This window comes from Solanum lycopersicum, chromosome 3 (genome assembly GCF_036512215.1).
Source record: "Solanum lycopersicum chromosome 3, SLM_r2.1".
Classification (NCBI taxonomy): domain Eukaryota; kingdom Viridiplantae; phylum Streptophyta; class Magnoliopsida; order Solanales; family Solanaceae; genus Solanum; species Solanum lycopersicum.
In genome coordinates, this window is record NC_090802.1 from 6387731 (window position 1) to 6414694 (window position 26964).

At 32.0% G+C, this 26964-nt stretch overlaps 2 protein-coding genes across 6 annotated transcripts; one reads left to right on the forward strand and one right to left on the reverse strand.

The window, feature by feature from the left end:
* Positions 1-16600: 16600 nt before the first annotated feature.
* LOC101245033 (WEB family protein At2g17940) lies at positions 16601-18343 on the forward strand. Its single transcript, XM_004234551.5, has 2 exons — positions 16601-16947; positions 17386-18343. Exons 1-2 carry the CDS (start codon positions 16810-16812, stop codon positions 17899-17901), a joined length of 654 nt encoding a protein of 217 aa, XP_004234599.1. The 5' UTR covers positions 16601-16809; the 3' UTR covers positions 17902-18343.
* Positions 18344-18466: 123 nt separating this feature from the next.
* Positions 18467-25496, reverse strand: LOC101246695 (ranBP2-type zinc finger protein At1g67325). Of its 5 annotated transcripts, none has more exons than XM_019212828.3 (8): positions 25138-25463; positions 22618-22755; positions 22024-22415; positions 21866-21932; positions 20857-20930; positions 20594-20766; positions 19549-19629; positions 18467-18835 (listed from the first exon to the last, which is right to left on the reverse strand). In XM_019212828.3, the coding sequence occupies exons 1-8, from the start codon at positions 25295-25297 to the stop codon at positions 18787-18789; spliced, it is 1134 nt and encodes a 377-aa protein (XP_019068373.1). In that variant the 5' UTR covers positions 25298-25463; the 3' UTR covers positions 18467-18786. The 5 variants fall into 5 exon arrangements, with proteins under 5 accessions (XP_019068373.1, XP_019068372.1, XP_069152385.1 ...); XM_019212827.3 differs by having other exon boundaries at positions 19549-19655; XM_069296284.1 differs by having other exon boundaries at positions 22618-23192; positions 25138-25438.
* Between the last annotated feature and the right edge of the window lie 1468 nt (positions 25497-26964).

The following is a 26964-nucleotide window of genomic DNA, read 5'->3' on the forward strand; positions in this document are numbered from 1 at the left end:
AACGAATCAATTAAATAACTTCTAAAGTTTATCAATTACTATTCTCAAAACCTGGAAGTCGTCATCACAAGAACATCTATTCTCAAATTACTAAAGCTAAGAGTATCTAAGAAGCTAAAATAAGTAAAAGAGATGGTCCGTGTCCGAACTTCAAGACATCAAGACGTGAAAGAAAGAATCCAGTCCGAGCTAGGAACAATAGCTCACCCTGAAATCTGATATGCTGAAGACTGGCTAGAGTTGCGGTTGAGTCGAAGTCGATGGCACGTTTGCTGCACTCCACAAATAACAAAGAAAGAAACACACAAGTAGGGGTCAGTACAAGGCACAAGTACTGAGTAGGTATCATCGGTCAACTCAAAATAGAAAGCAATATATAAATAATATTATAAAATCAACTACAATACTCAACAGGTAGCAACAACAAGTACAAGAACCATTGGCAACAACACCAAGCACACCTATGAGGACTCAAGCCTCCACACCATACTCATTTGGGAAAAAGGTTCTTTAAGTTTGAGTATATTAAGATAATTCAAGATTCATTCTCTTTATTCCTCTTGTGTCGGAACGTGACACTCCGATCCCCTAATACTACGTGTCGGTTCGTGACACCTGATCCTCTAATACTACGTGTCGGTTCGTGACACCCGATCTCCTAATACTACGTGTTGGTTCGTGACACCCGATCCCCTAATACTACGTGTTGGTTCGTGACATTCGATCCCCTAATACTACTTGTCGGTTCGTGACACCCGATCCCCTAATACTACATGTCGGTTCGTGACACCCGATCCTCTAATACTACGTGTCGGTTCGTGACACCCGATCCATTAACCTCATTCTTTTAGTTCATCAAGCCTTCTTTTATACCAAGGCATCATCATTAATAGAGAGGGTTTAAGGTTTAAGATTCACAACCTCATCTTTCCAACCCATTACAATTACATAATCACATCATGCAAGCATACAATTAAGCATATAAAAGACTTTACAATACTACCCAATACATATCATTCGCTATTAAGAGTTTACTATGAAATAACATAAACCATAACCTACCTCCACCGAAGAATTGTGATCAAGCAAGCTATTCCTCAAAGTCTTTGCTTTCCTCTTCGTTCTCTCTTCTCTCGCTCGTTCGTCCCTCTCTTCTTCTGTCTCTTTCTTCTTTTTCTTATTCCCCCTCTTTTTCTTTTACCCTAATTATCATATAATTAAGTATAAAAGATGGTAAAAGTAACCCACTATTTATTTCAAGGTTATCACCTTTAACCCCTCAGTAATTGAATTATTAATATTAAACCACTAACTTTATAATTATAAGCAGGAATAGTCCAAAACGCCCCTTAAAACTTTTAACACAAATCCGACCCAGCCAGGTTTACACAGCCTGTGACGGCCCGTCGTGCCTGCGACGGTCCGTCCTGCTGCTTCCGTCACAAAGTTCAGAGAGTCGAATTACATTAAAGACTCTGTGACGGTCCGTCGTGCCTACGACGGTCCGTCCTGCCATGTCGTTGCGAAGTTCAGAGAGTTGTTCTCAGTACCCAAATTTCCAGAAACTAAGTGTTTTGGAACGACACACCCTCGACGGTCCATCGTGCCCATGACGGTCCGTCGTGGGATCCGTCGACCCAGACAGTTATTACTAGAAATAAACTCTACCGCTCAAAACGACTAACAGGTCGTTACAATTAAACCATTAATTTTTAAAACACACACACACACACGCACACACACACACACACGCACACACGCGCACACACATATATATATACACACACGCGCGCGCATTATAATTCAATTATATTTGAATCAATACGCTTCAAGAATCATTTTTTATAATAATATGTCCATTCATTCTCAAGACCCTCTTATCCAATGCTCTAATCCTAAATATATGTTGCTTCAAACGATACAAGATAATATATATATATATATATATATATATATATATATATATTGATTAGTATGAAAAATCTCAATAATCAATGATAATAAAATTATATACATCGGGTATTTATATCAGATTCAATAAATATAAAATATATTTCTTGTATATGTATATATATTATTAAACATATAATAATGATTAAATAATATGCATTTTACTTTAATTTAGTGTTTTTTATATTAATTATTTAATTTGGTATAACTATCTGGTGTAGATAATTAATATTCTTCAGTTTTGACATTATATTTAACTTTTTATTGATCACATCATAAAACAATAATATTTGTTTGATACTGGATAAGAGTTATTACAAAATACAAAAAATAACTTATCACAAATGTTATGTCTTGGTAAGCCACTATTTTGAAAGTGATTTTTATATGATTTCATTCAATCGTTGTAGCCGATCATTCTCCAAGATTTCATAGTATTTCAAACATGTGCACTCGTAACTGAAATTTGGAGGTTGTCCAGATCACTTGTTAAAAAATATTTTAAGAAAAAAAAAATAGGAAGATGTTTTCTTTTCTTTTTGGTGTTTTATCTTATGTTCACCAAAGACACTTCTTATATCGAATTTATATGTATGTTTATCTTTTTCATAACGTAATTGATTTTGTATCCTTTTCATTATACTTAATTCATATAAAGGGAGAATTAACTCATTTATAGAATGTAAAATAACTCAACAATTGTCACGACCCAAAACGAGTCGCGAGTGGCACTCACACTTACCCTCCTATGTGAGCGAACCAACCAATCTGAACCTCAACATTTCAACCATAATAAACAGAATATAATGCGGAAGACTTAAAACTCATTAATATAACCAATAAATAACTTCTAAAATTTAATACTTATTATTCCCAAAATCTGGAAGTCATCATCACAAGAACATCTATTCTCAAATTACTAAGTTAAGAGTATCTAAGAAGCTAAAATAAGTAAAAGAGATGGTCCGTGTCCGAACTTCAAGACATCAAGACGTGAAAGAAAGAATCCAGTCCGAGCTAGGAACAATAGCTCACCCTGAAGTCTGATTTTGCTGAAGTCTGGCTAGATTTGCGGTTGAGTCGAAATCGATGGCACGTTTGCTACACTCCACAAGTAACAGAGAAAGAAACATACAAGTAGGGGTCAGTACAAGGCACAAGTACTGAGCAGGTATATTCGGCCAACTCAAAATAGAAAGCAATATATATCAAATAATATCATAAAATCAACTACAATACTCAACAGATAACAACAACAAGTACCATAACCATTGGCCACAACCCCAGCACGTCTATGAGGACTCACGCCTCCACACCATACTCGTTTAAAAAATAGGTTCTTTAAATTTGAGTATATTAACATAATCAAGATTCATTCTTTTTACTATCCTGGTGTCGGAACGTGACACTCCGATCCTCTACTACTATCCTGGTGTCGGAACGTGACACCCGATCCACTACTACTATCCTGGTGTCGGAACGTGACACCCGATCCATTACTACTATCCTGGTGTCGGAACGTGACACCCGATCCATTACTACTATCCTGGTGTCGAAACGTGACACCCGATCCATTACAACTATCCTGGTGTCGAAACGTGACACCCGATCCATTACAACTATCCTGGTGTCGGAACGTGACACCCGATCCATTACTACTATCCTGGTGTCGGAACGTGACACCCGATCCACTAACCTCATTCTTTTAGTTTATCAAGTCTTCTTTTATACTAAGGCATCATCATTAACAGAGAGGGTTTTAGGTTTAAGCGTCACAACCTTATCTTTCCAACCCATTACAATTACATAATCACATCATGCAAGCATACAATTAAGCATATAAAAGACTTTACAATACTACCCAATACATATCATTCGCTATTAAGAGTTTACTATGAAATAACATAAACCATAACCTACCTCCACCGAAGAATTGTGATCAAGCAAGCTATTCCTCAAAGTGTTTGCTTTCCTCTTCGTTCTCTCTTCTCTCGCTCGTTCGTCCCTCTCTTCTTCTGTCTCTTTCTTCTTTTTCTTATTCCCCCTCCTTTTCTTTTACCCTAATTACCATATAATTAAGTATAAAAGATGGTAAAAGTAACCCACTATTTATTTCAAGGTTATCACCTTTAACCCCCAAGTAATTGAATTATTAACATTAACCCACTAACTTTATAATTATAAGCAGGAATAGTCCAAAACGCCCCTTAAAACTTTTAACAGAAATCCGATCCAGTCAGGGTTACGCAGCCTGTGACGGTCCGTCATGACTGCGACGGTCCGTCCTGCTGAGTCGTCACAGAGTTCAGAGAGTTAATTCTGTGGAAAGGCTCGTGACGGTCCGTCGTGCCAACGACGGTCCGTCCTGCCATTTCGTCGTGAAGTTCAGAGAGTCGACCTCAGTATCCAAATTTTCAAAATCTAAGTGTTTTGGAATGAGACACCCTCGACGGTCCGTCGTGCCCATATTAAAAGAAATCCTCTTGTTCTTTCCATATTTCTTCTTTTCTCTTCTTTGATTTACTTGTTCTTCATTGTTGTTTTATCTTGTTGATAACTGTAATTTTTATTGTCAAATCTTGTAATATGTATCGATTCAAAACTCAGGACATGGATATAATTTGAGATAGAGCTCATATAACCACAATTATGGATAATAATCATGCATATGCATAGATTGGGTCAGCATACTACCTCTTCAATGAATTTCTTGCATAAACACCTTTGTGGTCCTCTCTTTATGCCGAAACACTCTATAAAATATATTGTTACAGATGGGATCATTTTATGTACTTCAACATGCTTTGCTTTACTTGTTGCATATACACTATAGCCCATCAGTTCACCCTATGTTGCTTATGCTAATGCCTAGCAAATTTTAAGAGATTCTGCATGTGAAAAATAAATGTTGACGTGTTTCTAGTTTTGTGTTGCGTAATGAGCAAACGAATTTAACTAAATTTTCTATTTGTACAACCTATCTTTAGCATATTCTCTGTATGGTCAAGCGATTGATTTGATTATTACATATCAGTCTTCTTCATGGCACCTTAATGTACACATATTTTATTGTGGATATTATTGATCTCTGTCACCCTTTTAGAAAAGTTTTTTCTACATTTTTGCTAGACTTTTTTAGATAAGAGAAAGTACTTGCCAACATGCTTGTACAGAGGTTAAAATACTTTGCACTAGTAAATGTCTTCCTGCATAAGAACTTTTTGTGGTCATCCTTCCCACCATTTTATCTATTAAAGATTGACTGCCTTATTGACAACTTCTTGGAGCTTAGAGCAACATCAAAATATTTGAAATTATATTAATATTCTTTAATTTTTAGTTATTTAGTGAAGTCTACAAATCTTTGAGATTTAAAAATTTAAACAATTTTGTTATTTTTTTGTAATATTTAAAACAACAGTCTTTAGGTAAAATATATTTATCTATGTTAATGTCAAATATTATTACATGTATGTACTAATCAATCCCTATAGCTGTCAGAAATTTCTAAATGAATATAATTATGATAATAGAAAATTTTGAGTGTATAATAAAGTAATTAGGACCCTCATTGGGTTGTGATGTAATAGTGGAACTACTTCATCCTTAACCAAAAGTCCTGGGTTCGAGTTCTGGATATGGAGAAAATTTTGTTGAAAGTGCCACCCTCAAATGAGTCATACGGTATGCAATCCAAATTTAGCTAGGTTAATCGAGTTTTGATGTTATAGAAAAGCAAACGGGGAAAATTTGGGGTCGAAAAGTTTTTTTGTAGTGACTTGAGATTTTTCAACCTAGTCAAGATTTTGAAGAATTTGAAGTCATTAAGGTGTAGGGAAATCTGGTAAAAATTGGGTGAATCATTTATGTTTTTAATTGCATGAGTAGTTAGATAACTCGTTAAAGAGCTCGTATGACTTTACGGAATTGAATTTGAGCGAGTAGAACTTACGAAATCAATCTTAGTGTAAATAATATTTTCTGAGCGTCGTGGCTCAGGGGTGTGTTGTGAAATGGGATTCTTGAAATTTTTGAAATAGCTCTTTGTCTCGTGCAACCCGTCCTGGTGGGGATTTTCGCCGCTCTAGCATAGCCGCTATATTGGGGTTGAGGGTCGTTGTGGCGGGCTCGACATGACGTAAGATCGTTAATAAATCCCTTAATGACCTTATTATATACTTTTCATCTTTTAGAGCTAAGAAATGAACCCAGGCGACTCTTACTCGTTATTCACCATTCTTGAGGCTAAAAATAAGTGTTTCACTTCCTGAATCCATTTTTCATTCCGTCGAACGTAATAAAATGAATTAATATTGATGGGTGAGGGTTTTGATGTAGATTCTATGGTAAAAATAACCCTAAATTGGATACATGGGATCATGTGTATGATCTAGTGTTCATAGAATTGTTATAGTTTCGGGTTATTAGCGATTGTTTGTTGATTCTTGTGTTACTATGATTGTTTGTAGACCAAGAACAAGCGGAACGAATTCGAAAAGAGCAGAATCAAGCTTCTTAGGGTTTCAAGCTTATTTCGAGATAGGTGATGATTGTGATTCTATGATTTGTGATGTATGAATGTTCTTGCTTTATTATGATACTTGTACGTATATGGCTGTTGCATTATTGATCACACTTGTTGTAAATGAGATAGACGAATGACTATATGCCATGAATGACTCGTAATTGTATGACTTGAAAGTATACTTATGTTTGTGATTGTGGTGTGTTGATGGATTGGATTGTCACGTTCCGACATAAAAATGAGATCAAATTGTCACGTTGCGGTATAACTATGAGATCAGTTACCACGTTCTGGTATGCTAACAGTCTGGGTTCGGGTTCCATGAGAGGACAAACTACTTGACATAATTGTCTATATTGAGAATTGTGAAGTTGATCGTTGTACGTAGATATTGATAACATTGTATATGTTGATATATATGCATGTGGTTATAATGTTACGTTATTTGACTTGCCTATGTTACACTTAACCGTGTGATTCTACAATTACACTGTGGTTGTGTATTGATTATGCATTTGCTCTTATTTTTGTTGAGTATAAGGCATCTTCAAGTGGCAATTGACATACCTCGCTTAGAAGATCAGTGATCATTGCTTCGAATTCAAGGGTGAGCCAATTCTTCCGGCCTATATGAAATTCTCTTTCGTCTATGTCCATCATTTTCGATTTAGACATAGTCTTAGTCAGTTGATTAATTAATTAGATTGTGGTTGCACCCCTTCTTGTTTAGACTCGTTGAACTTTAGATATTTTGGTACATTGACTTTTAGGTTCTAGGCATTACTTCTATAATGTTAGTTTATTATTGTTAGACCTTTGTTAGGGTTTATGGAAACTCTATTTCTTGCCTTGGTTTTTGACTTGTTCTGTATCCTTAAATGTTTTAGTTTTTGGATTAGTTGCTTATTTGGGTTGTAATTGTGGTTCTTTCACCGAAGGGTTAATGTGGGTGTCAATCACGACGATCTGAATCGTGACAAAGCTCCAATATAATCAAATAGAAAAATTATTTTACAAAAATTATATTATATTAGTGCGAGTAGTTGGAAGATGCACTCACACACACCACCCAACCCTAACCCCACCTTAAAATAAAGTAATTGTTGAGTATGTGTTGACAGTCATATATAAGTTAGGAACATAGTTCTTTCTATGAATCTCCCACACAAATTTTTAAGTAATTCTTTTGGTTGGGATTTTTGGATGTAGTCAATGGTGTAACATTAGAAAATTTTTATTTTAAAGAAAAAAAGGAAGAGAAATTTACAATATTGCTATTTAAAATAGTACAGCTGGTGCCTTATAATTAAAATATTATTTTGTCAACTAATTATTTTTTTATGATACAAACAAACCCCTAGTGATTGGAAACAAGATGTTCAAACTTTAGATGTGAAGTCATCATAGGTCATATATAAATCAATTAGAGAGTCTTGGTCAATATTCAGCTTTTTATATAATCCCTTGGTTATCTACTTTTCTTAAAATTAATATATATTTTTTCGTTTTAATAATTTTTAATTCTAATTTTTCACACGATATATTTAAAACTATAAAATTAAAGAACATTTTAATATATTTAACATATTTTTAATTAAGAGCATAAGCTTTACATTTTTTATTTTCTTATACTCCAATGACAAGTTTTTAGGCCAAATGAATTAAAACGAAAATAATAATAAATAAATAATTTAAGTAAGTTTTTATAGGGTATCACGTAGTTAAGATAGTAATGATAGAATCTCATACATGAGATAAACAATTTCTAAGACTCTTAATATGACTTAGATAATTCTTACCTTTTAAATTATTTTTTGGGATGAATTTAGACGTAAAATTTATTAAACATGATATCAGAATTAGTCCCCGATGTTGAGTCCCCAAGATAAATCGTTCATGTTTCAGGTGGGATGTCTAGGCGTAGAGTGGGGGTGGGGTGATGAAATCCCAAGTTCGAAATGAATATATTCAGTAAATTTTTTCTACGATCTGAACAATCAATATATTTTGAGCTACATTTTTCCATAATTAATTGAAGGTATAACTTTGAATCTGACAATTTACAAGCAATATAAGTTAATAAACTAAGAGTAGTCTTTTTTTTTAAAAAAAAATATTTATTTATTTTTATAAAAAAGGTCCACTCAACAAATGGGTTGATCTTCATATCCTAACTGATAATAATAATTCATAAGAATTTCTTTTATTGAATTTATTATTATGTTAAAGACAAATTCATTTGCTAGCAATTTTTAAGATTCTTCTTTTAGAATTTTTTTTTTATGTTTGTACTACTTTACAAAACACGATAATATTTTGGTAAACAAAAATAATATTGAAAAAAATTCAAGCAAAAAAAATAAATACAAAACATATATTATAATATTCATACCATTCTAACATGTGCTTAAACTTTAATAAGTAAAATTATCGAAAATTTGTGTTGATAAAAGATAGTAATAAATATCTATAGTAGTTAGAAGTGTGTAGCGATAAGTTTGACCCTAAAGCACGTTAATCTAAGTTATTATGAAATGAATCATATAATTTTATCTTTTTAAGTTTCAATGTGATTGTTCAGACACAAATTTTACGAAAAAATAGTGAACAAGCTTAATTTTTTTAAATATAAAAATATATTTCTTTTAAAATACCAAAAAAAAAAGAGAATATATCATATGAATTCAAACTGATACAAATAAATTAATCTATGCAAATTGAGCATAAGATTTCTTTTCAAAAACAATTTTGTAAGTTTGGTAAAAAGATAATTAATCTATGCGAATTGAGCATAATTTTTCATTTCAAAAAAACAATTTTGTAAGTTTGGTAAAAAGATAGTAGCACTAGTCCACTGTTTTTAGCCTTATTAAAATACAAACACTATTAATTAAAGTGACAAGTCCAACACTCCAACCAATATTTGGTAACCCCGCCCCCCCCTCCCCTAAAAAAAAAAAACCACCTTAGGCTTACATTTTTTTTAATTCAGTATTCGATATTCATATTATAATATGACAATATCTGAGTCTACATCAAAAAATTTCATATTAAAAAATAAAATGCTTTTTATTAAAGATAATTCTACACTGGAAAAAATTTGAATCTAAAATCTTTAATTAAAATTAAAGACGTACTTATCACTCTATCACTATCATTATTGATCACACAGAGAGTATTCACACTCTAGCCACTGATGAAAAATATATCCAATAATAATATACCACCTCTCAAATGAATCTCAACTATACCTTGTTTTCTAGTTATACTTTTCTTTGTTCTAATTTCATAGTTTATTTTTCAACAGTTCAATTTTATGAATATTGACCAATAATTTAAATTATATATATATCATTAATATATGAAGAATTATAAATCATAATATTTCATAATATTTTTAAATATTTAAATTTTAATTTTAAAATATGAAATTAATCTAAATATGACTTTAAAAATGAATCAAATTTACTTTTTTTAAAAAAGTGATAAATATTTTGAGACAGAAAAATAATTACATAGTATTATCTCTGTCCACTTTTAATTGTCATGATTTTTCTTAGAGTTAAACTATAAAAAAATTTAACCAAACAGTTAGAGTTAAACTATAAAAAATTTAACCAAACATTTTACGACGTATTTTTTCATTATATTAATATATGCAATAACTTGCAATTTATAGTACTTTTTATATAGTTTTTGAAAATCTTTTTTTTAATTTATAATATCAAATTAGCGTAATGCAATTTAACTTTAAAAATTACTCAAATTAATTTTTGAAAAATATAACATGATAATTTAAAGTGGACGGATAATCCGGAGCAATTGATGATCCAATCCTTGTCCTTGCCACATGGTCTTGACCTGGTCTTTTTGACAAGTTCAAATTTCTATATCTTTTTTTGCAAGTCCAAGTCATCTTCCTATATGTTGAAAATTGTAACCTAGTAGTATATCTTTTTTTTCTTAATTCATATAATTATTAATTCATATAATTTGATGACCACTCTATATAAAATGACAGTAAAAATGATATTTCCATGTCTAGAAGGTTCAAAGTAATTACTTAAATATATTCCTAAGAAGTTTTTATTTTTTAAATATTTTTTTGAGAAAATATCTCTTATTTTTATTTTTATTTTATTTTAGGGGGAATGATTAAAAAATAGGATTTAAAATGATATCATACTTGGATGTGTAGTATTTGCTATTTTATTTCTTGTATTAGGGGTAGGTTTTTTCTTGTCATAATTGGAAAAGAATTTGAAAAAATATTTTATTTTTAATTGAAATTATTGTTACAATATTTAACTTTATTAAGGATTTTTTACCCTCTGCATTTTTTAAAAGTGTATTTTAAAGGTATATATGTGTCCACGTGGACACATTACTAGTTAAAATGATGCAATATTGATGATGTCCACGTGGACACATATATACCTTTAAAATACATTATTAAAAGTGTAGAGGGGTAAAAGATCTTCCATAAAGTTCGATATCGTAACAACAATTTCTGTCAAAGTTCGAATATATTTTAGATTCTTTTTCCCAATTAGGATAGATTTTGGAACAATTTTCGTTAAATTCGTTAAATAGATTTTTGTTAAATATTTGATGAAAATCAGAAGTACTCAACTTTGACATACTTAATTAGATAATCAAAACTATTTACAAATATATTTAAGGGACTATTTTAATTCTATCCTAAATATAATGTGTTGTTTTTGTCATTTTTCTATAATTTTATGAGATGAAGCTATATGAAACACCTAGCTATCTTTAAACTAAATTAAATTAAGTAGAAATCACATAAAAATAATTCAAAAAAACGAAATATAAATATAGAATGCGATATTGGTGGAATTAACTTTAAACCCTAAAAAAGATTATGCTAAATAAACAAGTTCAAGTTCACAATTATAGATCAATATTAATTAATTGAATTGTTTAATTTCACTTCACTATTTTTCATTACAATTAATTAATTAGTACCATCTTGGCTAATAGGATCTTACTTAAGTACTTAACACAAAAGGCATTCACATTATGCAAACTTTTTCTTAAAAACTTCACAAACTTTCTTTAAATTAAAGGCAAAAAAATGTCAGAGAAAAGCACTAATAATATAATATTCTTAATCTTTTGATTATTTAACTATATATATAAATTGTAAAATTCAAAATCAAGGTTTACCAAAGACCACTTTGAATTAAAATAAAATTATAGACTTGACTGCATAAACTCTTAATAATTTCTGTTTGCTCAGAGCCTATGTTTAAATGTGTGATAAACTATTAACATAGATCGTAATGAAATAATAAATATATAGATTTTCTTTAAATTTAATAAAAAAATTAAATTTTAGTCAAGAATATAAAATCGTCTTCATTAGTGAACGTATTATTTTATATTATATTAGAAAAAAAGTCAAACAAGTGATTCACGTGCCATTATGGAGAAACTCATGATGAAAGAGCCTCTTATAGTATGATACACACTCATAAAAATAAAACAAATGAGACTATTTTAAATGAAATTATATATATCTATTTATTATTTTAGAGTTTGATTAAATGATTATTTTTTTAGGCTTAACTCATTGGTGACCTCCTAAAGTTAGCATGATATTTCACTTAGACACCTTAACTAGACAATGTTCATATTAGACACATGATGTAGCGTTCCGCTTTGATATTTTGATACTTTTTCTTACCAGACATAATGAGTGTATCCATAATGAGTGTGATACACTCATTAACCAGCGCGTGAAATAGTCTTTTAGTTAATTTTTCATTATTTTTTCTTCTTCTTCTTTCTATTTTTATTCACCATTTCATCCAATTTGAATTTCATCCATTAAAGATGAAGGTTTGACAAAAATAACGAAAATTATTTTTAAAATTTAAAAATAAATTCACTTACAAAATTTTTCTTGAAAGAATTTGATATTAATTTTTTAAAACTAAACTAAAAAAATTTATTTGACATAGCAATGGCGTGCAGGGTGAGACAGCTTTGCGAGTGTAAAACACACTTTATGTATTTTGGCTGATATTAATAAAAGTGTTAAAATGACACAACAAAACTCTACGATTTAAAATGAACATTCTCAAATTAGAGTGTCTAAGTGAAATATCGTGTTAACTTTAAGAGGTTATCAATGAGTTAGTCATTTTTTTTTATGAAACATGTTATTATTTTATTATATATATAAATATAAATCCCCCCATGAGCTTTCTTTTCACACATCAAAATTAAAGAAAACAGTAAAAGAGTGACTTTTCAGCATTTCATTTTATGTGATTAATAATCTACAATTTACTTTTATTTTTTGTGAAAATAAAATAATGTTCTTCAAATATGAACATAAAATAGCTGCTAGAGTTTTTATTTTATTTTATTTAAAAAAACGTGCACTATTACAGGTGGACCAAAAATTGTTTTGTCTGTGGATTTGTGGTGCTGTAACGTTAATGTCGGTGTTTAAAAAGAGAAATGATCCAACTTTTAAAAAAATTATTTTGATATAGGTTAGTTCGTAATATTATAAATTTTATTAGATTTTGATGCGTTTAGATATATTTAAATACTTTTAATATGTTCATATATATATGTATCTCAACATAAATGAAATAAAAATTAAGAGTAATTCGTTATAGATATGATGTATCAAAGTGGATTCGTGTGTATCAAAGTAGACAATTCTCAATTATCTCGTTCTGCTCTTTCTCATCTCGTTCGCATACTCGATATCTCAGATACATGCAAATCACATCAAATATATGACGTATTTAGTGTGATTCTTTTGTGAGATATATAGACAAATCTTGCTTGCTTCCCTCTTCTCACTCGTCTCTCTCCCTAGTTTAGTGTATCTGATAGTAAAAAACATATATTTAAATAATCTGACTTGCATTATGATATTAAATTATTAAATAGTGAAATAAAATTTCATTATTTCAAATCACAAGAAGAATTAATAAATATAATAGGAATATTTGGGTAATAATTAGGGAGTTATTTCCGTCCAAAGTAAATAATTTTTTGGCAATTTTTAATGATCTAAATTAATGAAATTTTTCTAAATCCAAAGATACATGCTTTGTTTACGTTTACTTATTTGCTATACTAAAACAAATATTCATTTTTACTTGTCTAGTTTAAAAAATTAAGAAATACTTTTTCACTTGTGTAATTTAACCTAATTATTTTATTTTTTAAAAACATTAAATTTATAAAAAGAAAAAACTGTCGTTCTAGTTATAAAAATTACTAATTTACTCTAAAGTTAAGACTATTAACCATGACTTTAGGAATAACAAAAATTAAAAAATGGATTTAATACCGAAGAAATGTGTGCCTCACATGGAAAAAAAGAAAAGAAAAGTGCAAAAAAATAATAATTCAATGCTTTTATTTACAAAAACAAAAAATAAAAATTAAATATTCATCCATTTCTCTTTTCCACTTGGTTCACTTTTTTTTTTATCCATGTGCAAACACAAGATAATATTTTTTTTTCCTAAAAAAAAGGTTGGAATTTTATCTTTGGTACACTATTTTACCTTTGAACTATGTATGGTTGATTTATCTGTTTTTCCTTCCATTTATTACTACTTACCAATGATTAAAATAATTTAATGTAAATATCGAGTACCGATGAGTTCATAAGGTGGCAAATGTAATATTACAATGAGTTTATTTTAACTTAATATAACTATGGCACTGAGTATATTAGTGGTGTATATATGAGCTCTCATGGGCAAGACATTAAGTACATCTATCTTTATTTATTAATCAATTCATAAAGACTGAAGTACAACAACCTAAAGAGTTATCACTTCCTCGTGAATTTATCTCGAATTAAAAACGCCTTTATTCTGTCGAGGGAGAAAAACCTTATTTTTCACCTTGAATTGATCAAAATATGTGGAGTACATCTATCTTTATTTATTAATCAATTTTTAAAGACTGAAGTACAACCTAAAGACTTATCACTTCTTCATGAATTTATCTCGAATCAAAAATTTTTAGCTTGATTTTATTCTGTCGAGGAAAAAATACCTCATTTTTCACCTTGAATTGATCAAAATAGGTGGAATGTCTTACTTTTCCAGAAGGATTAGATGTATGAAAATCCACTAAAATTTCAATGAATATTATATTTGAATTCATTTTTATTTTAAAAGTGTGATACGAAGTGTTCATTTAAGAACCTCAAAAATTAAATATTTTAAATTTATGTTATGAATTCGCCTTACAAATATCACTATCTAAAGATTATGATGAACTAACCAATTATTTGTCTAGTAGCAATAATTCATAGTAAGTACTCCCCACTAGCTTTTAGTAATATAATATAGAAGATGGGGTCAACTCTTGAAATAGAAGTCTCCCACTTTAGTTTTAGTTCATTACTATCGTTCCGTCCACTTTTACTTATCATCTATTTCTAAATAAATTTTTATTTTTTAAAATAATTTTTGATATGTCAATAAAAGAAATAATTTAATTAATGTTTTACTCTCAATATTAAATATTTATTTTTCAAGACCTTTAATAGGAGATAACTTGACAAAATACATATATCAATAATTATTTTTCTAATGAATATGCCAAGTCAACCTGTGACAAACAAAAATGAATAGAGGAAATATAAAAAGTAGGGCTCTCAAAAAGAGCCGGCTCAGCTCCACCCAACCCAAGCCTTGCGGACCATGGAATTTGAAGGGCTAGGGCGGGCTAGCCCTTCATTCGGAAGGGCCTGAATATGCTCAACCCAACCCAACCCTTGAAGGGCCGAGGCTGGAGCGGGCTAACCCTTCTTTATTTTTATTTTTTTTCTTTTTAAACTTATAATTCTATAACATTAAGAAAATGAGAAGATTTTCAAATCAAATATAACAAATAATGGTCTTATTTTAACAGCACTAGCAAAGAGTGTAGTGTAATTAGCATGTATCTCATATACCAGAAACACAAGTGAAGATAAGTAAGTGGTAAGAAAGAGTTGAGGGAGGCGAGGGTGCGAGATATTGTCTATTTATCCTAGATACATGTGAATCTACTTTGATAGAGTACACCAATAACATATTAGCCTAATTTTGAATCCATATATTTCGAGATATATGTATTTGGACATACCAAAATCTGATAAGATTCATAATATTAAAACATAGTGTGTATTTAAGCAATTAAATTATATACTAGTTAGATTACTATAAGTTACCCTATTAAAATATTTGACCCATGGGCCGAACCCGGCCCGCCTCGATCAAGCCTCAAGGCCAAGGGCTTTTATGGGCCCCATTGATTAAATCTTAATCAATTTTGACGGCTCTAATAAGATGTACGTGTTCATTTTTTTGATTTTCTCATCAATTATATTTTTTGGAAAAAAAACTTTTTAAGAATATTAAATTATCTAGTAAAAGATATTCCACAATTGACATTTTATATTAAAAAAAATCTACAAAAATACTTTTTGTGAAAAATATTTTCCTCCTTAAAACACCCAAAAAGGGGGCAATACACTGTGGTCACCTTTTTATCAATTTTTTTTGGGCTTTGGTCATTATGAACCACAACTTTCATTGCCCCATGCCAATAGAAAATAAGTTCCTCAATACATTTACAATCTCTTAAATTTCATATCAATTTTTAAATTATAACTCATTTTAATTAAATATTTGAACCAAAAAAAATCTTTTATGAGATATTTTTGAGTCAAATTTTAAGAAAACTTCAAGTTTATTCTGAAATGCTAATTATGTTGGATAAAGTAACAACTTAAAATATATCACCTCTTTTTAATTATATAAGCCGTAAAACATTCTTTTTCCAATCTAGACTAATAGATATTTTATATTATTAACTTAACTACCAAATAGACGTTTGAGAACATACATGACTGACGTATACAATTAAGCCGCGAAAAATCTACTTTTTTTTTAATAGATATGAATTTCTTTTGTTTCGTATAATGAAGTATTTGTTCCAACAATGTTTAATTATTAGGCATTTGGAATGTGATGGGGCAACTAACAAAGAAGCCAATATCAACATCAATTAACAAACATATGATATAATTCTAGTGAAGTGAAAGCCAAGATATGAAACTCTCCACCCACACTATCTTAAATGATCTTTTTTAAAACATTCTAATTAGGTGATAACTAAAAGCAATAATTCTACCAATTTTGAAACAAACAATATGGTCCCTTTTTATCCTTAGTTCTTCATGCAATATATATACACACAAAACTCAACCAAATAACAAACACCAGATTTCAAAATCTTTTTTTTTTCCTGCATATTGAGTTCTGACTGAGTATAAAATGGAAAGAGGAGGGCTGGTGGTGCGGGGACGAGTAGAGATCGATACGAGGCAGCCATTTGGGTCAGTGAAGGAGGCAGTCATGTTATTTGGAGAGAAATTTTTGGCTGGAGAAATTTATGCCAAGCAACTCAAAGAGGTTCTTTTTCTTCAACTTTTGACTTACACTTCATTTTGAATTAACCATATGAAAGTCGATAGATTCATATAGTCGACCCCAACTTGCTAATGATTGGGGACGCAGTTGCAGTTATTGTACGAAAGAAGCTACACAGGGCAACATAGATGAAAACAATAATGCTAATGAAATTGAAAACAAGATAGAAATATAAGTTAAGGGAACAACTAAAAGTGTCAAAAAAACTGAATTTAGACGGATCAAAATAAGTTGTGTTAATAAAATAACAGGTCATTGCTTAGGCTGAAATAGGCTTTGGAAACAGGCCATAACCCAACTTTAGCTAATGGATGTTCGGGTCATTATTTTCATCGACTAGTTTTGTTACTCTAAACACAACTATTTAAGCCCCCAACTCTAATGTATATGCATGAAGCTTAATTATCTCAACTCTCTTAGGTGCAGAGCAAGGCAAGTGGTGAACAGAACCAGTCTAAACTTGAATCACCAGTGACAGTTGAGCTTGAAGAAACAAAGCAAAACCTCCAGAAAAGTAAAGAAGAAGGAACATACATGGCACATTGCCTTCAATCTTTAAAAGAAGAGCTAGAACTAACAAAAAGAGAGATACAGCAATTGAAGACAAGAGAACAGAAGCAGAAAGTACCGTTAGCGCTGGATAATCCTGAGACTGATGAAGAGCTCAAATTCATCGAGAATCCGTCATCCAGTGTTGAAGCCAGAACACGGTTTCAAGAGGAAGATGACAATGAAATAGAGTTCAAGACGAAGAGGTCTGTTAAATTTGCTAGTACACCTTTACTCACTAGGATCATTGTCAACAAAGATCATGTAAATAAGGAAATGGAAACTAGTCCTTCACAACTTAAGAAGAAAATGAAAAGGAAAATGAGGCCTTTAATCCCTTTGATTAGTGGATTATTTTCCAAGAAGAAGGGAAATCAAGAACACTGATATTCGTAAAAACAGTTCGAGCCCTGGATATGGAGTCATCTTTCTAAAGGAGAGCTTTACCCCCATTGAGGGACTTCCCATCAAAAATTCAAGTATAGTCAGATCTCAATACAGATACCAGATACCAAGTCGGAAACCAAGAAAGAAACCCATAAAAGCCATGTTAAGTTTGAATTTAGTATAAGGATAATGGTAGAGGTCTCAAGAAAAGATATTTACCATTGAATAATTGGTTGTTACTCTAAGTTCTGTTTATTAGGGAGTATGTTGGCTCATTTTTTTATAATCAAGACAAAGAGTGCCTGTAAGTTCAATATTCTTTAAATATGCAAAATTGTACGCATTTAAGATGTATACAACAACAACATACCTAGTGCAATTACACAAGTGGGGTATGTTGTTGATGTATATATGTGTGAAATTGAGAAGATGATCAACATAATCTTGTTCATTTGTTGTGTATCAAATTTGATGATATCCTCAGGCAAATACTTGAAGAGACTATCATTTTCAGATACATCAGACTGGAGAGACAGAGAGAGGAAACGATTGCATCTCATGTTCGTTTTCACCAGGAATACAGACGATTCAATATAAATATATCAGATGACTCAAGTTGATACAGATTGCAATATCAGTCTAAGAGTATTTGAAGAAACAGTTCAATGAGAAAATAGAGAACATACTGATACTATTCTCTTGAGTACCTCGGTCACCTGAAGCAAAACTGGTAAAACAACAAATTTACACCATATCTACTAATATACCTCATTCGATGTTCACCATATCTGCTAAAACTACACACAACATGATAAAAAGTTTAAAGGAGGATACCAATGTATCTTGTAAAGCTACAACAAATTCAAGTTGGTTATAACTCAAATTCTATGCAACAGTAACAGGTTGAGTTGGTACGTCTCTCTCACTTTTGCACCTGTACAAGCAAAAGTCCTAGATGTCAAGACACAATTATATGTTTTGAAAACCAAGTAACTAAGTTAAAAAAAAATAACATATGTTTTGAAAATGGATTGTTGGGGATCAAGATTGAAAGAAAAATAGATATTCTTCATCAAGTTTTCTCAGTTCCATATTTGTCTCTCGGCCTACATATCTCAGGTGATGCAGTTAAGCCAACACCGCTTCCCTCCCTCTGTTCTTCCGGAGGGTGAATCTTTTTGAACATTAAATACTTTACATGTGATCGAAAAACCTTTTATTTTTTATTAAAAAAAAAATTGTGATTGAGAAGACCATCATCACAATGAGAATACAAGGCAATATGAAATGTCCAAATGAAATTTTAAAAATAATTGCTAGCACCTCCTTAAAGAACAGAAACTACAACATCACTGGAGTAATCGAAGTCAAGTTAAGATAATCTGAGGTTTACCAGCATTTGCTCACTACCGGTTCAAAGAATTATGAATAAAGCAGCCCCCAAGACTATAACTTAGTGGTAAGAGTGCAACGCGTGATGTGAGTGTGCCTATACATCATCGGCTCAAACCTAGTAGTTAAATGGAGACAGGTAGAGGACCAAGCCCATTTTCCATTGAGGGGCACCACTGACCCTCGGAGATTTCTCCTTTTTGAAAAGAAAATTATGAACAAATTGACAATTAATTAATCAAGTTTGGAGCATACCTATTACAATTTGATCGAGAAGCGTAATTATGATTACTGCAATTAGTGCACATCCAGTCCCCATCACGCCATTGCTTTGCCCTGATAAAAACATGCAACAACACAATCTGAAAAATGAGCGTAAAGAATGGTCTCTAGCGCTATACTTAGATGTAGAACATGATTGTTTCGTCTGGAGCTAGTCATCTTGCATTATCAGTTTGCAGTTGGTTTTGTCAGTTGCATCGTGATAATACAGATCTGAACAGATTAGATGAAATTGTGAAAACAAAAGATTGATATATTTTTAACGGGCACGAAGATCCCTTAATAATAACGTATAACAAGCCCTGCTAGGTTGCTAGAAGCCTTGTATCAGTTGTCTTTCAATGCAGTGACTGGATAAATAAAAGAATTTTCAGCTAAAAGGAGGAAAAAGAAATGGAAACAAACAAACTGATAATACCCTCAAATCACATCAAACTTCAGATGTTTTTATTTTTTTTCAAGACAGTGGTGTCCCGACTCCGGGTATTACTTCCACCTTGACAAATTCCACCTGGTACCTGCTAACTCCCATTAGCACAGGTAATGAATAAATCTATTCTACAAAGCTTAAACAGATGGGAAGAACACATGTATTAGGTAACTCAGCCCACTAGCATAAATTTATCTTTATTTATTTTTTGAATTGGTAACTTTAACCTTATCTTTATCTTTTGCCCATCATTCGCAATTCTGGATTCGAGTTGGAGCTTGTCCATTTTTCTCTTTCTTGCTCCTAGTAAAGATGCCATATAAGCCTCACAACCTATTCATCCTTTTTTACAATTAGAATATGTAATTGTTCCTATTGGAACAAAAAACTCTCGATGATGGCTTGTCGTCTGGCCTTTTAATTTGGTGGTGTTTAGGAACAAATTATCCTGTGATTGTTGCACTACTATTTACCAAAATAAATTATCCCAGAGCTACGTCAGTCTGAAGTACAAATGTGAGTATCATCTGCGGCCTCCACTAGTCAGTCTAAATAACCCACAAGCATAAGTAGATAATAAAATCTTACCCTTTACCAAGGAGTGTAGGTGCTGCTGGTACACGAGGAATCTGCATGTTGGCTTGCAAAGGAAGCACCATTGAATTTTCATTAAGGAAGATCGTTGGGATTGCAGTTAGTTGATTTCCCCCTGAATCCCCCATCCATTCTGCTCCTGGATAGCCTTGTTGATACCCAAATGTCTAAAAGTTCAAATAAAAAATGTAAGAATGTCAACCAAACAATCCATAACATCAATTTATCGATATCAATACCAGAAGATGGTTCCTTACATGTCCTGCATTCAGCCTCTTGTTGTCCCAATCATGAACAAGTTCCTCAGATGCTAATCGCTTTGTTCCAAGAGCTTCATTGTACGAGGGAAGACAGGAGAGATCACACTAGTTCAGTTACACGCACAGATTACTGGACTAAAAGCAAACATGTGCAGGTAAAAAGACAGACACAATTTTCTTAGCCGAAGAGCAACAACATACACAGTGAAATCCCACAAAGTGAGGTCTGGGTAAGGAAAAGTGTATGCAAACCTTGCCTCTATCTCGCGGAGGTAGAGAATTTGCAAACGAAAGACCCTTGGCTCAAGTTAAGCAAATCAAAAACATAATGGAAAGGAGAAACAACAGCAAAGGAAACACGACAACTAATAGGAAACCAGTGCTGAGCATACAAGTAAGGAAAAGTACCACAGCAAAATACTGAGATCACCTACCCAAGCATAATAAACAGCAGATGATAACAGATACCAAAGCCAGAAAATAGCAAGTCCAAGCAACATAACTTACGGCTTCCCTTTGATCTTCCCACTATGTTACAGAAAAAAAAAATTATTTTTAAATAAAGATTCAGCTCAGAAACATCAACATGTCCAAATGTTCACATCAGTTTTTCCTCCCAACACAAGTAAAATTAATTGGAAGCCATTGCTCAATATCTGTATGTATAGGTTCCAATGGTTTGGCAGGAACTAAAATGAAACTGTGAAAACTAGTCAGCTATAAAGTAGAAATAGTTAAAAAGAGCTCTGCAAGGACAGTGACTGTGAGAAGCAAGGGCTGCTCAAGTGTAAGCACCCTCCACCTCCAACCCTGAGGTTGCGGGTTTGAGTAACCAAGATAGCACAAAGTGGGGAGCTAAGGTGGAGGGTAACAACAAAAAATTAAAACAAGGACAGTGACTTCATAAGCATTCTGATATATATACTTCTTTTCCATAAAGTATAAGCTTGTGATCTATACTCATTAATTTAACGGAAAACCAATGAAAGATTTATGATGTGCAAACCTGTAATAGGGGTAGTGGCAAGAGAAGACGATGAAGCTGGAGGTGCAGAAGCATTGCATTTTTTGCACTACAAGAGAAGATGTGCATCCACATGAAAACCACCAATTAAAAATGCTTTTTGATACATTTGAAGTATTTAATGTTCTATTTGCAGATACCTGAGCTCGAGAAGAGTAGTTGTGAAAGCCACAACTGCAGAGCCAGTCACCATTACGCCATCCATTTGGAACTGGAAGCAGCTGATTCGTTTGGCTTGCATATGGAACTCCAGGAGTTTGCAGCAGTCTATACCGATCAGCAGGCTGGCTTTGGTATTGACCAGCCTCCCCTAGAGACCAGTTAGAGCTCAAGGGAAGTTGTTGGAGAGCTCCATGTCCTAAGAACCCAATTTTCAACCTTTGTTCCATACCTCCTTGTGTCCTGGCAAAATAATTTGGATGAGATGGGAGAGATGCTCCAGGGATTGCAATTGCTGGCATTGCTGCTACCTCCTTTGGTTGTCCACATTTTTTGCACTTCTCTCTTGATGCATAATTGTTGTTAGTGCAACCTAATGGAGCATCCCCACACACACACAGTACACATTGCATCCAGGAAGAGGAAACAAGCCAAGAATACGCACGCCAACCCCGCCATCCAAGATGAAAACAGACAGGAGAAAACATAAAAAACTCAACCTAGCTAAAATCAGGTTTCTCATAAAGTTTAACATAACAAATCAATCTCTTAAAATATGAATAATGCATAACAACCTCCACTATATTTGGTAAACAACCACATATCTACTGAAATCTCACAACTGAGGTCTGGGAAGGTACATTGTATGCAGACCTTACCACCACAGGTAGATAGACTACTTTCGAAGACCTTGGGCTCAAATGCAACAAATTCTGGTACAAAGAAGGAGACAATGAAGAGAATATAGCAAATTACAAGGAATCAGTGCAAAGTTCTACTAGGGTAGAATAGTAAAAAAACAATAATAAACAATGATAAAAATAAAAAACAAGAACTACAATAACACAACTAATACCATCGCATCACCAGCCACCCTAAGCAAGACAACACTACAATACCTACTAACCTTCTACCCTAATACGTGTCGTCCATACCCACCTACCTAGGGTCACATCCTTGGTAACCTGAAGCTACGTCATATCCTGTCTATCACCTCTCCCCAATAATTCTTCGGCCTTCCATTGCCTCTCCTCGTACCCTTTATACCCAACTTCTCACACCTCCTCACTAGTTTGTCTATGCATGAATCTCCTCTTCACATGTCCAAACCATCTTAGTCTCGCTTCCCTCATCTTGTCCACCACAATATCTAGCAAAGACGATTCAAAATAGTCAATTATCAGTAGCTTTTGGTTTATAATTTGCTCATGAATATCATCTTTATTTAGTTCATTTGGATTCTATAATTTGCCTAATCACAACATACACTTATAAAGCACCCTATATTCAATCTCATTGTTTGGCTTGTCTTTATAGGTAATTAATTGATGTACAAAAAAGCTAAGTATGTTAGAAAAAAGAAGAGAAATAACCAGGAAGTGCATAGCTCACCAAAGCCAAAGAGCCAATAATGCAATATGTTGCACGAAACAAATGGCAAGCAGCCAATTTATATATTACTTTAAAAGCATGAAGTCCTTAGAAATGTTGATTGAATTCTTTGCGCCTCATTAAAAAACTTAACAATAGACAAAAAATTTCATTTACTTTTTTCCTTATATTTAGTATTTTGAAATCAACTGAAATTATATGTACTAATTACTTACTTATTTGAATTGTACGAATCCTAATACTTTGGTATTCTTTCAATTGAGAATTTATCTTATGTAAATTTTTTATTTATTTGAACTATATGATATGCATATATAGTATAATTCAAGTTATTGTACGCAAAAAAACAAAATCAAAGTTGATTTAGTAGTAGTAGTTCATGAGACCTCATGGTAATTCGGGTCTCTTTCAATTTGGTTTCCAAAGCACTCTATTTTTCAGTAAGTATCAGCATCTCATATTGGCTTTACAAAGGTTGGATGCTAAATTTTGTATTAATATACTAAGAATGTGTTTTATTCTCATAAAATTATCCCCTTTTTCATCAAATTGTTTTGTGTAAGACCAACTTCCTTAGGTAGGAGCCAAATAAAACATGATACCTTGTAGGGTATACTCGCTTTCCATATAGTTTTCCAGGGCCAGTTGACAATTGGTTGATTGTGAGTATTCAACCATCTGTATGCTTTGCCTACCCTAAAGGTTCCTTTGCCTCTGCACTGCCACCAAAGCTCATCTTCCCCTTCTTATGTTCCTTTAAACTAGCCAATAGTGTTAAGGAATTCTGCAACTTCCCAGTCATTTGCTTGTCTTATGAAACTGATGAATGGTTATACAATTAGTCCTTATGAACTAATTATTCAACATTTTTTACTTGGCGTAGCTTGTTAAATGGGCCATGAGAGGGAACTTAACTTCTGTCTTCTCACCAAAATGAACAGATTTTAAAGCTTAACCAAACCGAATATAGATGCTTATCAACTAAATATCCTTGCCAACACATTAAGTAAAGTAACTTTTACTCCTTTCATCCAAGTGCCCCAATTTTCTCTCATTTCACTCCATTTCAGAAGTATCATATATTGACATCATAAATGATTGTTAGAGAATCAAATTACAGTATTTGGTCAAACTTATCAACTAAATCCCGCTTGAGGTTTTTAATAAGTCTTTTTGAAAAAAAATGACAAAAAAAGAGAAAATTCAACAGCCAGAATCGAACTCAGCAGTCTGTGCTTGTGAGTTGCGAAGAAGCGCAATGAATAGCTTTAGACCAATGCAGCAACTCAACTTATGTGTTTAAGAGTGCGCATTTAATTATACGATCCTTAATCAAGTATATACACATGTTAACGGGTACACGTGCACCCACTCTTTCACACGTGGGTAAAACTCGGTTATGAACTAATTGGCCTACACTTCTAATTACTTGGCGGGTAGCTTATTACATGAGCCATGAGCAGGAACTCAGCTTCCATTTCTCATCAAAAGTACTTCCTTGAGGTAACACTTCACAAAATGAACCAATTTCAATAGCTTGACCAAACTGGCTACACAAGCTTATCAACTAAAATCCAACTCCTACATCACCTCTATCAGCATCTATCAGTAAGTTCACATACATATAACTAACAAAATTTCCTAACTTTTCACAATCAATCAAAGAATTGAAAAAACAGATACAAACTCAGAAAGATACATACCAGTGCAGATCCAATCGCCAATTCGAGGAAACCACTTTGAATCATGAGGAGTTTTGTTGTCAACAAGGAGACGAGGCTGCTTACACCTATTGCAGAAACATCTGAAGGCATAATTCTTATTACCGCAGCTACTACACTCCCAATCTCCTTCTCGTCCCATTCCGCTCTCTCTCTCTCTCTCTCTGTATGTTATCTTCTTCGTCTCTCCGACGAGAGAGAGGGATAAACTCACCGGCCACAGCTCTTTCAGTACCGCAAAGAGGGATTTGTTGCCCTATTTAGTTTTTGCTACTGACGGGCTGGGGGAATATTAAGTCATTTAGCTCAATAAAATAAATATAAAATATTGATCTGTACATATTTTAGAGAAAAAAAAAAGGTTTTAAATATATTTTAACATTAATCTAACATTAGAAGTAGTACATTGTGCGAGTTAATACCTCAGATGACACTCAACTATGCACTCTTCTCTCAGAAACTCACTGAACTTTTAATTTTCACTCAAAAGTCACTCAATTATGCACTTCTTTCTCAGATAATCACTCAACTTTGAATTTTAATTCAAAAGTCACTCAACTATCCACACTTTCCTCAAAAAGTCACTCAATCTATTAAATTGTTTTTAATTAAAATTTATTAATATTAATTATTTATATAACAAATCAAAATTTTTAAAAAATAAAAATACTATTTAAACCATTTAGTGATCCACCCACCTAACTCGACCCATTAAAAAATGTGATATGACCCATTTTATTTTGTCTTTAATTCTAGTTCAAGGTTTAAAGAGAGGGATTAATTTAGGATTAAAGACAAAATAAAATGGGTCATATCATATTTTTTAATGGGTCGGGTTAGGTGGGTGGATCACTAAATGATTTAATTTATTTTTAAAAAATTTTGGTTTGTTATATAAATAATTAATATCGACAATTTTTAATTAAAAAATAATTTAATAGATTGAGTGATTTTTTGAGGAAAGAGTGGATAGTTGAGTGATTTTTTGAGGAAAGAGTGGATAGTTGAGTGCCTTTTGAGTTAAAATTCAACGTTGGGTGACTTTCTGTGAGAAGAGTGCATAGTTGAGTGACCATCTGAGGTATTAACTCTACATTGTGCTTGGTCTATATTTCAAAAGTCCATCTAAGAAAATAACCCTTATTCTTTAAGCTTCTAAGAGGATTAAGGAGTTTAGGGATGACAATATATTGAACGGGGCGGAGTAATTTAAAGAGCGAATCAATCTCTAATTGGGTGTGGAAAATTATATAAACACGAGTCTCCTTCCATATTTGTTAATATAGTATTACAATCTATATTTAAGCAACTCTACTAGATAATTAGCGTTGCAATAGAGAACATTCAAAAGCAGTGGGAGAGCTACTAGGCTGTCCTTCATCAGAAAATTACACGATATATATTAGTAAAATAATATTATAGATTATTAAATAAAAATTTTTGGACACCTTAAAATTACACAAAAGTGCTGTAGTTTAGTTGGATTCTGGAATGTGGAGGCGTGCATTCGACTCCCCTAATTAACGCCTAAATCATAATTAATAGATTTTTTATTTTAAAAATAATTCAAAAAATAATATTATCAAGTAAATTAATTAAGAGAAATTTTTAAAAAGGTTCCTAATTAACGCCTAAATTATAATTAATAAATCTTTTATTTTTAAAATAATTCAAAAATTAATATTATCTATTAAATTAATTAAGAGAAAAAAGTTGAATATTATCTATTAAATTAATTAGGAGAAAAAAGTTGAATATTATCTATTATTTTATTTTTAAAATAATACACTATCTTTTTGCATTTTAAAG